The sequence below is a fragment of the Diorhabda sublineata genome, chromosome 4 (assembly GCF_026230105.1).
Source record: "Diorhabda sublineata isolate icDioSubl1.1 chromosome 4, icDioSubl1.1, whole genome shotgun sequence".
Taxonomy (NCBI): Eukaryota; Metazoa; Arthropoda; class Insecta; order Coleoptera; family Chrysomelidae; genus Diorhabda; species Diorhabda sublineata.
This window is the reverse complement of record NC_079477.1, coordinates 6257196-6275155: the sequence shown is the minus strand read 5'-3', so window position 1 is coordinate 6275155 and position 17960 is coordinate 6257196. Positions and strand designations below refer to the sequence as shown.

The window sequence follows — 17960 nt, the reverse complement described above, 5'->3', positions numbered from 1 at the left end:
AAATTACTGCTACGAAAAATATTCGCTTTTAAAGACTATGGTCAGTACTTCACCACAAGTGGTTCGTTTAACATAACAGCTGCTAACTAATTAACTAAATCATACTTAAACAACAAAAATTAATTAAATCGTATATTCTTGTTTAAGAAACTTGTAACTATTTCACAAAATCAGAGAATATATCCAAATTGTAGCTAGGATAAACGTACTGTGGGTTTGTAATTTTTTCTCTATTTAATTTTTGTAGTTGAAATATTTCATTTTGTATACATTCTAAGCATCCTTATATCAAGCGTCGATCTCACAATTTAACTATTCATTCGCGTATCGTTCTTCTAGTTTCATACAAGCTTTTATTGTTGGAAAGTTGTACCTTTGCTGGAACAAAGAAAGGACTTGTGAATAATACAGTCGCTTTTCTCGTACGCGTACGCCACTCTGTGCAATAGATTTAAAAAAAAGTCGATGTTTTGAGTTTTCAAAATGTTGTTTTTGATATTGATTCATTCAATGACTTAGTAATCAGAATTATTATTATAATTATTAGTGACAATTCGTCTCCGTGAATATGTATGAAACCGTTTTTATTTCACTCCTGTGTAAATGTTCCATTAATCGCAATTAAACGTAACTAATTCTCGTTCAAAATTGTTCATTTATTCCAATCACAGTAAGAATTTGAAATACAATTAGAACTCTAGAGCAGCAGCAAGATGTTTAAATAAACTAACTTCACTGAGTTCGTGACTGTTTCTTTTCATTTCGAAGTAAACCCCATTCTCCTTTTCAAGCCGTGTCTAATAAAAACTGAAACAACAGTAAATTGCCGACAGTACAATATCTCATACTTCAGAACTCAGTAGGGAATTGTACAGGGACCAATATTCATCGTTCATTATGAGCTATCTAGGGATATGATGGATCTTTATTAGATAATCAGAAGTAACCAGAAAATACATTTTATTCATATCCCTCAGGATATCGATCATAAAAACATTTTATAAAGTTGTCCTCTTTAATTATTAGACGGACTTTCTATTTTTCCGTATTAGGGAATCGATCTTATGAATGAAGGTAAATTAACTGTGAGATACAAAAATAAAATTGAATTCTTTAGATCGCAAAACTAGGTATGAGTATGAAAGACAGATGTGCAAAGTTAGTTAAAAAATATTAGAGGAAAACACAAGTAGTGCTCTTGAGAAATAACCAGTGACGGCTTGTCGAAAGTGATGCTGTTCGGACTCCTTATATCTATACTTCGTGGTAATTTGTTTGATTAACTACTGACCCTGCTCGATAAAACGCGTATAAAAGATAATGTGTAATATCCTTCGACATATTTACATATTTTTTCCGTTTTATAAATACGCACTCCGCTGAATACAAAGTCTGCACAAATGTCAAAACAGAAATAGAAAAAATGTTTTTTGTGGCGATGAATTTGTCGTTTTCTTGACTGCGTTGGCGTGAGATGTGAGAAGCATAGACATATATCATAACACAAAGAGTGACGGTTGAATTTATTAGAACAACGTGGGCATAGATAACTTTATTATCGTGAACTGTGTGGGTGAAATCAATATTTTAAATAAAATTTTACCAACTGTACTTCAACAACACAAGTAGTTATTAAAAATTCTTTTTCTATTTGGTCAGATTTATTTAATTAATAAATTTCTTTAAATAAATAGAAATATGGCGTTCTTTAGACCATGGGTAAATGAAGACAATGAAATTGCATAGTGAAAATAAAATCAGGTATGAATTTAATAATAAAGATGTAGATATACAAGCACAGCAAGTTATTTTATATAATATATTAGAATATTTAAAAAAGGAAAATATCCAGCAATCTGATAATGCAATCATAATAAGAATTGCTGAATTAACTAAAGTAAATAAATTTGCCATTTTTCGAGTAGTCACGAAAGGAGTTGCTGCCGATTATTCACAGAACCGAAAAACATGTAAAGAAAAACTGAAATCAGTTGACAAAGCTACTACATTTTATATGTAGGACAATTTATAGTTTATATAAGGAGAACAGAGCTGCGACATTATAATTAATACATCAAAAGGTAGCAAATTATCCAGAATAAAATTATACCAGCTTAGAAACATTGTGTCAAGTTTTGTCAGTATGTGATTTTAAACACAAAAAACTGTATAAACAGATGGCAATAACCAAATCGTCAAGGATAGTTCGATGGCGACAAGATTATTTGTGTCAGATAAAAAAAAATATAAACCTGTAGGGGTCAAAGAAAATATTCGGAAAATCCAAAAAGATCTGTACGGGGGACAAAAGAAAATGTGAGAACTACTCAGAAATAGAAAAAAGCCAATAAATGAGTAAATACAGAACACAAAAATCACTATGGAAAAATTGGAGAGGTATTTTAGAGAACTCTACGATTCAACAACAACAAGTACATCAACACAGAACTTACATCAAGATGAGGAACAAATTGAGATATATACCATAGCTTTGGAGAAAATATAAAAAATGGTTACTAAACTGAAAAACAGAAAAGCTCAAGGTATTGACCAAATATCAAACAAAATGATCAAGTATGGAGGTACCACGATACACGAAGAACTAAGAACTATTTTCTATAAAATACTTGACATCAAGAGTACATCATCATAATGGAAACAAAGTATTTATATTCCAATTTTCAAAAAAGGTCAAACGAAATATCCACAAAATGATTGAGGTGTTAGCTTGATGAATGCAGTATAAAAACTTTTCACTAAATTTTTAGCGGAAGAAGTGATGGCGTCTGGTATATCTGAGAAACAGAAGGAATTCAGAAATAATAACGTAAAAGGCTATAGAATTCAAAAAGAAAGCCTGTATGTGCTTCATAGATCTTACCCAAACATTTGATAGGGTACGATTGAAGGATGTAACAACTCCATTGAAAAGAAGATTCACCCCAACATAATAAAGTAATCAAAGACCTTAACACCGATAATTACATATATATATATATATATATATATATATATATATATATATATATATATATATATATTGAAATGATCAGAAATCTAAAAGCAAGTAGGTACATAATGAAAATTTATAATTTATTGAGATTAGTTTTACTAAAGATAATTAAACTAAAGGCAAAAAATCGATAAAAAAATAAAAGAAATTGAATTGATATTTGCAAGTTAATTAATTATAGTTATTTTATATATAAGGAATTATTTATTAAAAATGATATATTTTAAAGGATTGCATATGTACAAATCATAATTTGTATCATAGAATAATGTTATTAATTATAAATTAATATAAAACTTGGAAGATTGATTTTTTTAAAAAAATATATGAAACTGTTGCCAAAAGGACCCATAATAGTGAAAATTCATAAACTATTAATGAAATAAAAGTTTATTTAAAAACATAAATATAAGATCTGACAAGTGTTTGTTTGACAAGTGTTTGTCATTGTGACATTGTGAGGAGACAAGAGCAAAAGTCTAGTGAGTCGTATGATATGGTTGCTAAGGAGATAAAAAAAAAGAGGATCATTATTTATTTAGAAAAAAAAGTAGTATCAGCAGAAAAGAGAATGGGGAGTGCAAAGTTATAAGAAATAGAAGTTAAATTTGAATCAAAATACAAAATAATTGCGAATTATTAAAGATGAATGGAAGATAAATATCTGTACTGAAGAAAATCTAACGAGTTGAAGATTTGTTACTAATCCAATGAGTGGAAGATTTGTTACTGACAATTCACAGAAGTAAATACAAGTTTTAGATCTGATATTGCAAGATATTATCTTCTCAGGTCAGTTCCTTCACGTATTATTGGCCAATAATAATAATAATAATAATAATAATAATAGTAATAATATAAAATAATTTATAAAAAAAAGGAATATTACCTATACTTACGTTGACAATGGATAAAATTCCTTATTTGTGAGGTTAAGATTCCTTTTCCGTAGAAATAATATGAATTGTGTAGTATAATTAAATTTTTGTTCAATGTATCATATGTAATCCTTCCACAGAAATAGAACTTCTTGATTATATCATATAAAATTGACATAATTTTTTTTATATTTTCCTTATATTGTACATCTAAATAATAGAATATTCATCTGAGTCGATTTATAACAGAGAACTGTGTAGAATTATCAAATTAGAGGAACGGCTAACTTCAGGTTAGACTCATAGGCGTACTCAACTACATTTTATTAAACTTTATTTGAATTAAAAATAATACAATTAACTTTTAACATAAAACTTTTATTGTTTTGTTAAAAGGAAAAACATCCATAAGTTATTTATTTATGCCAGAACTCAAAGAGAGAATGAGTTTCATGCCCGGCAAATAACGTGCTAGCGACAACAATAGAAAAATAAATACAATACTGGAGGTAGAAATAAATAATTTCAATATATATATATATATATATATATATATATATATATATATATATATATATATATATATATCAGAATTTACAATAAACTGAGCGGTAGAATACGTGTGACAGTGGGTATCAGACAAGGATGAGATTATAAACGACGTAAAGCAAGCTGGAAGAGGATACCGGATGGGATAGAAACAAATAAAAATAGTTTGTTATAGTGATGATGCAATGATCAACGCAGAAGTCGAAAATAACTTACAAAGTTCACTGTATAGGTTTGAACGAACAGCGAATGCTTCTAACATTCAAATATTCCTAAAGAAAACCAAAAATTTTACAGCATCTAGAGAACTGAGAACTCGCAATATACGATCAGAATAGGAGCAAACATGACGAGTAATAGAAATCTAAAGAATGAAGTGAAACTAGACTACCAGGAGCAAAGTTAAAATACACCTGTGAGACCAGTAATGACATACGCGATAGAGACCAGAGCAGAGAACACCCTACCTAAGCGGCTTTTAAGAACTACTGAAATGCGAACGCTGAGATGAATAGCGGAGCACATCATTTAACCACAAGAGAAGTGATGAAATAAAGGATATATGTGACATCCAAGATGTAGTGAGATGGGCGAGAAATAGGCGAAGAGAATGAAGAGACCACGTGGACAGAATGTCAGTTGACAGGTTGTCAAAGATTGCAAAGAAAGACAAACCGGATACATCCCAACCACCAGGACGACCACCTACAAGATGGTATGAAAGCTGGTGTTCATCATCCCAGCTGCAGCTAGGCAACCATTGATGCAAACACGGGACTAAGTCCTAACGTACGATGAAGAAGAAGTTAAATGACTAACCAAGTTCTAATAGATGAATGGGGTACAAAAAAGGGCTCAGTTCACGTCTGGTACCCTGTTTAAAGAACTATACCACGATACACGATATGATGATTATTTAATAGTAAATGATCAGTAAAAATTTTGAAATATGTCTTAACGTAACACAAACCTAACAGTTCTTAATTAAACTATTAGTTTGGGTATAAAATATATAGCTATTCTTCGATATTAGTATGATACACATTTGAAAATGAAACGTTGCACCGGATAACAAAGATTGATTATTAGATAAAAAGATATTGTATCGGTTGTCCCAAAATACGCGACGTTATGTAAGTACATACTTGAATACGGAAGTAAAACAATCCCGTAAACTTTTGTTATAAATCAAAATGAACTACCACCAATCGATAAACGGTGTTGTTTCGTATTATACGATTTTACAGCTTGGTAGTGACAGATGGTGATAATTTGCAAGGTTATAATCCACTAAGTGACATTTTATGAATTCAATTTTCGTTGTGAGGGATATTGCTTGGAAGTTGGACATAATTTTCACTTGTTGTTGGGTTATAGGTTTGCCTTTATGGCGTAGATAACGTGATAAAATCTGTGTATGTAAATATCACACAGAGTTGGACTAAACTCGGTATGAATATTGTATGAAGAATTAAATGATATGGTGAGCTTGTGGATGTTTATGAATTGTGCGGATAATCCTAAAATAAAGTCTGATAAAAGGAATTAGGAAAATACCAGCGACTGTTTAAGCAGGATAAAACGATACTGGGTGCAAATATAAAACAAAATTCATAGTTCATTTCTTTTACAGGTTTAAATATGTCTCAACAGATAAATTTTAATTGGCTCATATTTACAGAGTCTCAATCATAAATCAATGGAATTATAATACTAATTGTATTATTTATATGACGTTTTTGTTGTGGGAAGAAGCACTGGAAGTAAGTTGAGGAACTCCCCGTGTTTTCCTTTAACTCCTCCATATTTTCAAATCTTGGCTGTTTTAGCGCCGAATTGAAGGTGGAAAACAGAAACAGTCACATAGGGCAAGTATAGTAAATGCAACATGGTGGTACCATATTTTGGAAAGAACACATGACGAAGATAAGGCATGATGGGAACTTGCATTTTATCACACTAACGTAAGACCATACTTAATCAACGAATTTATTATTTTTTTCGTCACTTTTGATGTAACTGCTTTCCCGGATTTTTACCGTTTCACGTCCTTATTTAAACCATTCAAAAACTTGTGTTTGGGATTAATATTAATTTCTGTAGATTTCTTTACATATTGAATAAGTTTCTGCGGCGATTTTTCAAGTTGGTATGATTGTTCACTGATTGCTTTTCTAAAATATTTGCGATTTTTTACTAATACAATCCAGGCATTGAAATGGTTAGGTCTTTATGAAGCAGATGTTTAGATTTTATTAACAAGAAAACTAACGCCATATATACATACGTCCCGTTATATATTTTGATTTATTTATGATCAAAGTAATCACAATCCAAATCAATACAACACCTCAAACTTTGTAGTCATCTTTTGGATTGCTCTTAAATAACTGACGAATGAGTTCCTTTATCTTATCTTCCATTGTCGACCACGTAAATGTTTCTTAGGTTATAGAATACTCGGAAATAACCCATGGCCAAATCAGGCGACAAGGGTTGATGTACAATGACTACTACATTATTTCTATAGTTAAATTCAACTGTGTGCAGTGCTTGTGAGATTATACATTATTGTGATGCGACATCAGATCTCGAATAGTGATTGATTTCAGAACGGCAGGTAAACATTTGGTGGTGTACCAGTTTGGTACGTTGAGCTTCAAGCTTAATAGCTTTCACTAATTGTATACTAGGAAACGACTGCGATATAACTTTCTTGAAAGGCATTTCCTTGGTGCTAGTTAATTTTTGTGAATCTACACCTGGTGGCTAGGAATAGCATAAAATAGTATGTGTGTTCATTGAATTTTCACTATTTAAGAAAGGTTATGTCCACCGTTATCTAATATTTTAAACGGTCAGCTTCTGTTTACCGATTGTTATTGTTTCGCACCCAACACCAAGAGTTGTTTCAAATCGTTTCATTATGCTTCTTTAATGCTTCCAAGTGCCTAATCACCAAGCGATTTCTGATCTCTTTCAAATTTGCTATACCAGCGTGAGGGACTCAATTCGATTGTAAATTAATTCGAATGTAGTCAGATCTTAGTACTTCAGAATAGGGATTTTTGAAAATGTAGTGTTGCCAGCTGTAACTCCTCTAGTTTCGTAGCATCTCAAAATATGAAGAATGGCCCCTGTAGCATATCACACTTTAATTGATAATACATTTTAAAAGCATATTTCAACTGTTCTGACGTTATTCATCATTTGAGCAACAAAGCATTCCTGTAAATAGGGTTTATTTTTTACAGAAATTCGTTATTGATGTAACTAATTATTCACAAACAAAATCAATAAAGCCTATAAAATAATTTTGGTTACAATATTACGAAAGCTTATTACATTACGACACCTTTATGTATTCAAAATATAATCTAATCTATACAAAATGTGCCAAATACTACTTTCGAATATTCATAGAAAATCTCGACCTCGGAAGGGATTTTATAAATGGATTATATTTAAATATCTTTGGAAATAACAAAAATAAACCTTAAAAGCTTTTATTGATCGCAACTTTTAGCTTTTCATTCCTTGAAAAATGTTAATTTCATGCATGTATAGTATGAATATAAAACTTGTGCCTGTTACTCTTTCGAATCGTGGAACAACGTAGAACATGAGTAATAATTTTTAGAAACGTACTCATTCAAAAAATGCTTTTAAAGTAACTTGAGCAGAAAGGGAAAAATGGCAACAAAATAAAGAATGATTGTCTGTCAAAAAAGCATTAGGATATGATATTGTATTAAAAGAATTCCTGAAAACATATATAATATAAGCAGCATGTACCTTTGAATTTGATTTCTCACGGAGTATATATACAAAACTGAAACCATTACCGTTTTCGGACTTTTTCCTAAACATAAAAGTTAGCGGGTTATTCTGGTTCAATCATAAATTATATTTTATTAAATTTTCCATTGGGATTTTGATAAAGTAAGCTTTTCCCTAGTATTATCAGTTGGTTTTGGTTTGAAATCTTTTTTTGATAAACTATATTTTTATTGAATTTAATTATAATAGGTCGAAAGACAATTAAAAGTGTCGTGTCATTAGATTCATACATGTTGAATTATATATATTCACATAATTGTTTGTTTCTTTATTATGGTCAAGTTGGAGTTATATTGAGGGTATCTTATGAGTAATGTTTTTTTCAAATGTTAACTTTATTTATTTAATAATTAAACAAAAGTAAAACCTTTGAAACATTGGTGTAACGATTATTAGAGCTTAGAAACAAAAAATTGTCCCACCGCATTCTCAATATATCCTTGTGAATCAAATTTCTTCCCTCACAATAATCTAGCCATGTATCTGAATAAATAGTAATGTATCTGATGGTGTAAGTTCCGGACTAAATGCTGTATGTGGTAAGCGTTCGGTACCTCCAAGTTGTTCGATATTTTTTCCCGTAATTTTCGCAGCTTTGTAAGAGAATCCGTTTTTGGTTAACTAAATCTAGATATTTCTCCGTAAAACCTTATACATTCTCATCACCTGTTCCCTATATATCTCGCCATATCTAACTACTGATTTTCCATGTTCGGGTTGTTTTCAAGAATTCATTTTTCATCGCAAGTAACAAGGAGTCTTATAGAACGATCATCTTTCGGCAGCGTAAGGTGTTCGGTTAATTCATGAGGAGCCATTCGGCAACTTTCATAGATTGTACCTATTTTACCTAAATGGTGATGTATGGTACTTTTAAAAGGTCCAAGGGAGTCCGATAAATCAACAAATACACCAAATAATAATACAGCATTGTTCATTAAAATGTTTAATGATAAAAATAAAAACATTTGGCGCTTCGTTAATAATTTTGGAAACAACTTTTTCCGTTTTCATCTTCTTTATCATCGAATATTTAGGTCGAGGAAAATATTCCTCGTCATAGAGGTTTTGCCTTGTTATTTTAGCTTGTTCGAATACTCTCTTGAGAAATTTCAAAATCTTGTTCTATTTTTGATTTTGATACTCATTTCCCTAGCAATAAAAACGTAGACAATAATAGTGGTGATATCACAGATAAAAATGAAAAATCGATAAATCAAATATAAATATAAACAATGTCCATTATTTGAAATGATCAGATTTGATATAAAAGTTTGTTTCTACCAAGAGTACTAATAGATATACTCTCGGTTGACACAACACGATACGATATGATAAGAATCAAAAACATTGATTAGAAAATCAAATTTTTAATAACAATAATAAGTAATAAAAATCCATATGCTCAAATGTTTTTTTTTGTTTCAGTAAAGAAAGCTCGTTTCGTTGGAATTCAAGGTAAATATATTTTTCAGTCCTTTCAATTAATGACTGATCACTAGTGATCAATTATACAAACTCGTAAATTTAACATTTTTCGATTTAAATATCCATTTTTCACAACAAACGCATTCAAACTAATCAATATAAAACTGAATATAACGAACGAATATAATCTCACACAAGTTGTTTCTCCCCATTTTCGTTTTATCGGTTAGAGCAAACATGAAATACCCTTGGCAATTCTGCATATATTGTATTTTCTTCTAACATAATAACAAATATTCTGAATAAAACAGCATCCCTAAATATTCGCCCCATTGGTATAGTTTGCTGAGGTTATTTAACTTGTGTGTAGACCTTGTTATTGTTCTTCTAGCACTACTCGGGAACAGATTTGTTAATCAGAAGCCAATAGTCGACAGTAGAGTAAGTATCTACACTTCTAGGTTTTTCAAAATAGCTACTAAATGAATATTGATTAGAAAATAATCACGCCTTAGGGATCCACAAATCGAATGTCCTCTGCTATATTCACTCTGCACCTAAAAAATTGACGATTAGAACTCTACACGATTTTATTAGTAAATTAAATTTAATTCTGGTTCTATAAAGAGATGTGTTATTTATTATACGAGGAAACATAAAAATTACTCATTCTTTTCGTTCTACAACTTTATATGTACAATAACTACATTATTTTATATATAGTCTCAATTTTTAGTGATGCACTAGGTAAAACTCTCAAATGCTTGCCTAATACAAGATTTTAGATTGATTTAGAAACTAATTTTGCACCATTTCTCGAACGTCCATATTTGAGCCAAATCAGCGTGTGCTCTAAAGAGAGGATCGTTTCTAAAGGTGTTAATAGACTTAACCATTTACTTGTAACATAATATGGAGTCATTTTAAAATTTGTCGAACAAAGAACAAAACGAAGCAAATGTGAACGCTCTAGTAGATATTCGTTCGTCCCGAAAAAGTCACTGAGACAATGTATGTCATCATTAGTTCTATGTTTGTATCATTTTGATACTGTCATATAGTTTCGGAAGATTTTTCTTCCCCACTTTTCCAGTTTATTCTAATCTGTCTCTGACATTGTCCATGTTTCTGATGCTGGTCCTACAATTCTTTCATATGCTCTAATTTTGACTGCCTTTGAAAGGTTTTGTATTCTTTTAAGAATTCTCTCAATCATCCCTTTTCCTTTGAAATTTTTAGATTTTATGGTTACTCCTAATTGATTAACTTTCCGTAATATATTATTTTTCTCTTGTTATCTATTTAATATATTTACTTTCATCTCTGTCTTCAGTATGCATTCTCAAGTAATTTGTTGTCTCTTCACTCATTTGTATATCAAATTTTTTACAACAAATTTACTAAAAATCTTTTCTCTTCAAATTTGTTAATCATTCTATGTTTTCGGCGTATGAATCTAACCTACCCTAGACTGTTGTGTGTGTCTTACTTTCTCTTATTACTATTTCTAATATAATATTGCAAAAGTTCAAAGAGAGAAAATATTTTTATCATGGTGCCACTACAAATTCATTCAATGATTGGTGTATTATTAAAAGTCCATTGCTTGTATTGGTGAGGGTTATTTCAATGAGATTTCCAAATAATTATAGGCTTTGTAAATGACTTACGTTTCTGCTTCTTCTATTTATTTTGTGCTTACTTACTAATCAATGTGAAGAAGCCAATAAACTCGTCAGTTTCATCCTGCAATTATCTATGCACACAGTCTAATGCTGGTTGCTATCTTATTCCACACATCGTAACTCAAAATTTTATTATAATGCTTACGATGGCTTGGAGTTCCACAAAATGCTTCAATTTCTTTAGTTTAAAATAAAAAGTAAACACTTTTTTTATCATTGTCCTAAGACATTTTAAACACACATTAAAAGCACAGCTATGACTTTGCAATGGACAGCGACGGAGGTGTGGGGAGAGACGGTGGGGTAGCTTGACTGGAAAATTACTTCCCTTCATCTAGAAAGATCTCCAAGACTATTTTAGCTCATTGGCTGACAAATATCTGTACCTCTTACGATATTCTGCATCTCTGGTGCAATCTGATAGCGAAGCTGACATTTTTTTGCTATGGTCACTAGACTACAATCGTCACTATCGTGACTCACTTTCGCATATGTGTCCACAGACTTGTCCATTCAACTTATCCGTAAGCAGCCGTGTTCTATGTCAGTCTAACATAGTTGTAGAACGAAAAGCGTTCGTAATTTTCAACTTGTAATGAAAATGTTATTTTGTATTGATCAATTATATAATGTCTTCAATCAATTTACAAAATTAGTTTTATTTTACAGCACAACAATTCAATACCTACGTAACACTCAAATTACAAAACGTTAAATCTACAACGGTAACGGTGAAAGGAGCAACACCATGCTGGGAGCAAGATTTTTTATTGTGAGTGGTTAAACATATTCACTTATTTACTGTATGTTGATGTGATTCGTATTTTTTTACAGCGAGACCAATAATTTGGATACTGGTCTACTTATAGAAGTCTGGAGTAAAGGAATGATCTGGGATAGAGCGATAGGATACCATTGGATACCATTGCAAACAATACAATATTCTAATGAGGTAACATGGATTATTGATTCTATATTTTTGCTTCTGACATTTTCTCCCACTTTCTTACTTAATGCCAAACCCTTGCAGGTGTAAATTATCTTCTAGCAGTTCTCATTCAACCAAACGTTGCAAGTTGAGCCAAAATGATCATTTTTTGATTGTACTTTTCTTGGATTGGGATATTAACATGAGTTTAATTATCAATTCGTATTCATTCAATCTTATTAAATTTAGAGTAGCGTATAGAAGTCTTAGAAAGTAAGATAATTTTGAAGCAAACATGTTGATACAGCGACTAAAAGTGCAAAGAGTAACAAATAATCAATCATTGAAGCAACTGGATTGAGTGCAGATATTATTAGTGATTTTTCAAATTTATCTTTTAAATAATTCTGCCAAAAAAATTCATCTTATGACAAGATTATGTCTAGGGTCTAGTCAATTTATATACAATATTGATTAAACACCAATGTAACAACCTTCTAGTTATTGTATTTATTGTTCCCATAACATAATAAATGATATTCCAATGTCTATTTTAGAATATGAAATTTTGACAAATGAATATGTAATTGCTCACATATCAATCTAATTTTCATAATCTATCAATTTAATCTTTTGAACGCTCTTTTATTTTTTGATACAGGAAGGAAATGGTCAATGGAGATCATTGGAAGCCGAACTGGTTATGAGAGATGGTGAAGTCATTGGTACTAAAATGCCAACTGGTCACTCTCTTCTTCTAGATTGCCGATTCGAACTTCCTTTCGGTAATTAATTTTGCAACTCTCATTAAGATAATCATTTATTCTTATATTAGTGAAGGTGTCGAGAGAGTAGTTGACCAATTGTAAAATATTTTTAATTGTCAATCAGATGCAGTGCCAGTGAGAAACTATAATTTCGAGAATCACATGCCTGCATTAACATCAAATTGAGTATTGTTTATACTATTCAAATGTTTTTTGGTTTTTACTAAGACAAATATTGCAGCTTCGTACAGAAACGTCTCAAAATATATCCGAACAACTAGAGAACTTTATTAAGCGTCCAAAAAATACGAGCATAACCTGTTGTATTCTTTTAAAAAGATTTTTCAAACTGTAGACCCTATTATTATTTGAGACATTTAAACAATTTTTATAACTTTTCAGTATTTGTTTCTTCATATAATATTCCTTTATTTTCAAAGATGCCGAGAATATAGAAGCTATGGATCTTCAACGAAAACTTGAAATGCTCAACAATAGCATGAGCATGGATCAAGAAGGCAGGCTGGATAATTTCCGCAGGCAAATGATATATCTTGGACACTGTGAGTAGCTTTGATATTAATTTTAACAATTGATCTTTTTCAAAATCACTATTATCGCTTGATATTTGCATTTTAATGCTTCCACAGCTAATAAGCATTTTAAAATACATAATTTAATTCATATAAACTCATAAAGCTTTATATTAATAAATGGGCTTAGGTCTCAATTCTCCATTTTTAAAAATTCATCGAGTAAACCACTTCGTCAAAAATCATTCTCGAAACAAGTTTTTCTAACTACAAGTATCATTCATATCAAAATCAATAATGCAATGAATTTCAATACATGATTGACGCAAAACAATAAAAAAGTGTTGATATTAGTGAATGTAATTCGATGTAGGTTATTCACAAAATTGATTACGATTGTTGTGACACTTCAGAATCTTACATTTTTTTATTGAATGAACAAAACTAAAAAATACAAATGAATTATTTTGTATTCTGTTTATGATGTATTTCAAATTATGAGAAATTAGAATAATCGGTTTCTTATTGTCTCATTGAAATATATAATCATTCTTATGTTTTTCCAGACTTCAGTTCCAACGATGACGATTCAAATTTCGGTAATTATACACTTCACGGTCACCAGGTTTTCTGGCTCTAGAAAATCGAAAAATGGATGGATTTTAATGATCTTGGTCTCAAAATGTTCCATTTTACGGCGGATTTATAAAAAAAATTAGTAGAAATAGCTGGAATGAAAATTTCTCATAGTTTTACTGTTTTAAATCGTAAAAAAAAACGGTTTTGCAAAATAATCCTTTACAAAAAATTATGGTAATTATACACTTTCGAGGTCACCTGGTTTTTTGGTTAGGTTAGGATAGGCAGATTTATAAAAAAAAATACGAAAACTATAAAAAATAAATATTTTTTACAGTTTCATGACTTTAAATGCAAAAAAATGACTTTCTACATATAATCCTTCGTAACTGTTTCTAACGTCGTGGAATCAAGTTCGTATATTTTTTTTCGCAATTTACATAAAAAAATGAATATTTTGAAAAAAAAAGTTTTTCTACTATTTAAGGTTTAAAACTATTAAAAACCGCAAATTCAGCCACTACCCCCGTGCTTTTCATAAATTCGTCGTAAAATGGAACATTTTGAGACCAAAATTATAAAATTTATCTATTTTTCGATTTTTAATGGTCCAAAAACTATTAACATTGAAGAATATAGTACGAAACTATTCACGAAAATTAATTGTTTTTCATCGATTTCATTTTAAGCTATAAAAACTGAAAAAATTATTCTTTTTAGATTTTTTTGTTTATTAATTTATGTAGAATACAAAAAAAATATAAGAACTTTATCTGATAATGAGATAATTTTGCAAAACCGTTTTTTTACGATTTAAAACAGTAAAACTATGAGAAATTTTCATTCCAGCTATTTCTACTAATTTTTTTATAAATCCGCCGTAAAATGGAACATTTTGAGACCAAGATCATTAAAATTCATCCATTTTTCGATTTTCTAGTACCAAAAAACCAGGTGACCGTGAAAGTGTATAATTACCCAAATTTCTTATCTTGACCATGTTTTTGGATCTAAAAACAACTAGTAGTCCCTGGAGGTCAAATCTGGATAATATAGTGATTGTAAAAGCAATTCTAAATTTAGTTATCGAAATATACTATCGTTTGTTATAAATATTGAATCATTTCCTTGTGATTTTTTTCTCTATTGGTCTGAAGATTATACAGTAATATTCACTGTATTTACTGTAACCGTTGAACTTAGCAAGCAGGACCTAATATTTAAAAGATGAGCATTTCTTATATAACTAATGAGTAATCATTTTTCGGATACGTGGGAAAGCTAATACTGATAACTTGAGTGGTGATACATTTTCTATATTAAATCACTTCAAACTTAAATATAAGACATCTATATATGAAAAATATTTTAAAAAAAATCTTCTATGTGGGGAATACAATTTCTTGGCGCCCCATAACTGTATGTAATAAATTTCTTTACCTATAATAAGTAATTTTGGTTAACCGGAGTTTTTCTCTGTGAAAGGAACATTAGTTTTTTTCTTTATATGCAGTTTCTTACTTCTTCCTAAAGCAATTCAATAAGAAATTTGTTCTCGTGAACAACATAATCATCTCTATATAAGGCATTTTCTACTGATAAATCCTGAATGTAAGAAAATGTGGCATCAAAACACATGGACCCTTTGGATTCCTTATATCTAGGTTTCATTATAAAGCCGTTAAACATTTCTGTCGAGTCGACAGCTGCTTTGTACAGAAGTAAATATACATAAATGAAATGAATGAATATATAATCTCGTGTCTTATAGCGAAAGAGTGAAGTGACTGCTAAAACGGGCTTATAAGTGACCTAACTAAGATAAGGTGAGATGTAAGAGAGGCTTATGTTCCTATATTTGATTGATTGGATTGAATCAATGTGCTGACTTAAATTTGAATGAATTTCCAGTAGGGATTGGTTTCTTTTTCATCAGAAATTTTATCTGAATGCTATTTGAATGCTTTATATTAACAAATGTTTATTTGTTAACCGATACTGAATTGATTTAGCACCCAATTTTCTTTTCCATTTTGAATCTATAATTCTTGTAGATTAAATAATTTAGGAAAACGAAAAAGTGGCATAATATTGAAATATCTTGAAATACAACTAGTCTTTCTTATATGAATAGATTGCATTGAAAAAATTATTGACACAAATGAGCTTCTTCTTCTTCTTCTTCTTGTAGTAGGACGAGGTCCTGTCAGGTCTGTCATCTGCCCTCTTGTGACGCCGATGTCCAGCTATCGTACCAGCGTTTTGGGGGCCTACCGATTGGGCGTCTTGTTTCTGGTTTCTGTGTTTTAGCCCATTTGGCAATCCGTTCTGGAGCCATTCGTTCTACATGGTCTCTCCATTGTCGGCGTCTTGCTCTTACCCATCTAACGACATCTTGTACTCCCAGTTCTCTTAAGGTATCTGTGTTGGGTATTCTATCGTGGAGTGTGGTACACAAATGAGCGTACCTAGATATTTAAATGTTTCTATTTGAATGAAAAATTACAGTTTACATTAAATGTTTTCAATAGAGATGATAATTTTAGTTTTATTTTCTCATTATAAACTCAACTTAAATCAATAGTGCAATAAGGTACAAAATAAAATATTTCGACTATAGAAAATATGAAATGAAATATACAAAGTTTTGGAACAAGACACGGCGTCTCCTTGTTCTGAATCTCACTTTGATATAACAAAACAAGATTTTGTCTATTTTAACTTTATATTCGAATACGAGCTAGCTACATAATTGACGAGAAGTCTCTTTCTTGTTAGTGAATCTATCTAATCTATTCTAATCAATTCTATATCCTAAGACAACATAATAACGAAACTTACTTATAACTATATTTATAGTCTGGAATAAAAAAAAATCCAGAGGAGTAGAAAATAGTAATATCCACAAAAAATAAAGTTATAACGATTGTACTATATAAAAGTTATTTGAACGAAACACATCCTTTAGTAAGCTGTGGGACTAGCTAAGTAAAACACATTTTTTCCCCTAAAATCAATTTAATTCATCAATGTGATCTCCTTCAAGAGCAATATAATCATTCCAATGCTTTTATCTTTTGCCTCAAAATAGGCTTTAGTTCCGGCAATTGTTTCTTCATTTGAGCTGAATTTCTTACCAGCGAGCCTTTTTTTGAGATCAGCAAAAAGCCAATAGTCACTGAGGGCCACATCTTCACTACACGGTGGATGAGGAAGCCATTCGAGGTATAATTCGTTCAAATTAACTATCGTTGCCGTCGATTTGTGAATCGGTGCATTGTCTTGGTGAAACAACAGTCGTTATTTCTTCGAAAGATAAGGCTATTTTTCTTCGATTTTTGCATTCAAACAATCCAACAGCTATGTAGTTATCGCTATTGATTGTCTCTCTCTTTTGGAACAATATACCATGCGCATCCCAAAATACTGAAGCCATAATCTTCTCAGCTGACTGTTGTGCCTTTGGTCGCTTCGGTCGTAGTTCACCTGTTGCAGTCCACCCAGATAATGATCATTTTTATTCCGGAGTGCCGTGATGGACTCATACTTCATCCATTGTCACAATTAGCGAAAAAAATCTGATTTATTACGTGTAAACATAGTCAAACACTGCTCTGAATCATCAAAGCGCTGTTATTTTTGATCGATTGTCAGCAAACGCGAGACCCATTTTGAAAAAAGTTTTCACATATAAATGATATGATATCTGATATCTTTACGGCCTCAACTATCTCACGCAATTTCAATTCACGATAATATT

The 17960-nt window shown here is 30.7% G+C and overlaps 1 protein-coding gene across 1 annotated transcript in view; it reads left to right on the top strand.

Annotated features, from left to right (window-relative positions):
• LOC130442346 (uncharacterized) overlaps nucleotides 1-17960 on the top strand; it is a 60896-nt gene that overhangs the window by 20388 nt on the left and 22548 nt on the right. Inside the window, exons 2-6 of the mRNA XM_056776376.1 lie at nucleotides 9709-9738; nucleotides 12063-12165; nucleotides 12228-12345; nucleotides 12983-13106; nucleotides 13529-13651. Coding sequence (XP_056632354.1) covers nucleotides 9709-9738; nucleotides 12063-12165; nucleotides 12228-12345; nucleotides 12983-13106; nucleotides 13529-13651 — 498 coding nt within the window. The remainder of the gene's footprint in view (nucleotides 1-9708; nucleotides 9739-12062; nucleotides 12166-12227; nucleotides 12346-12982; nucleotides 13107-13528; nucleotides 13652-17960) is intronic.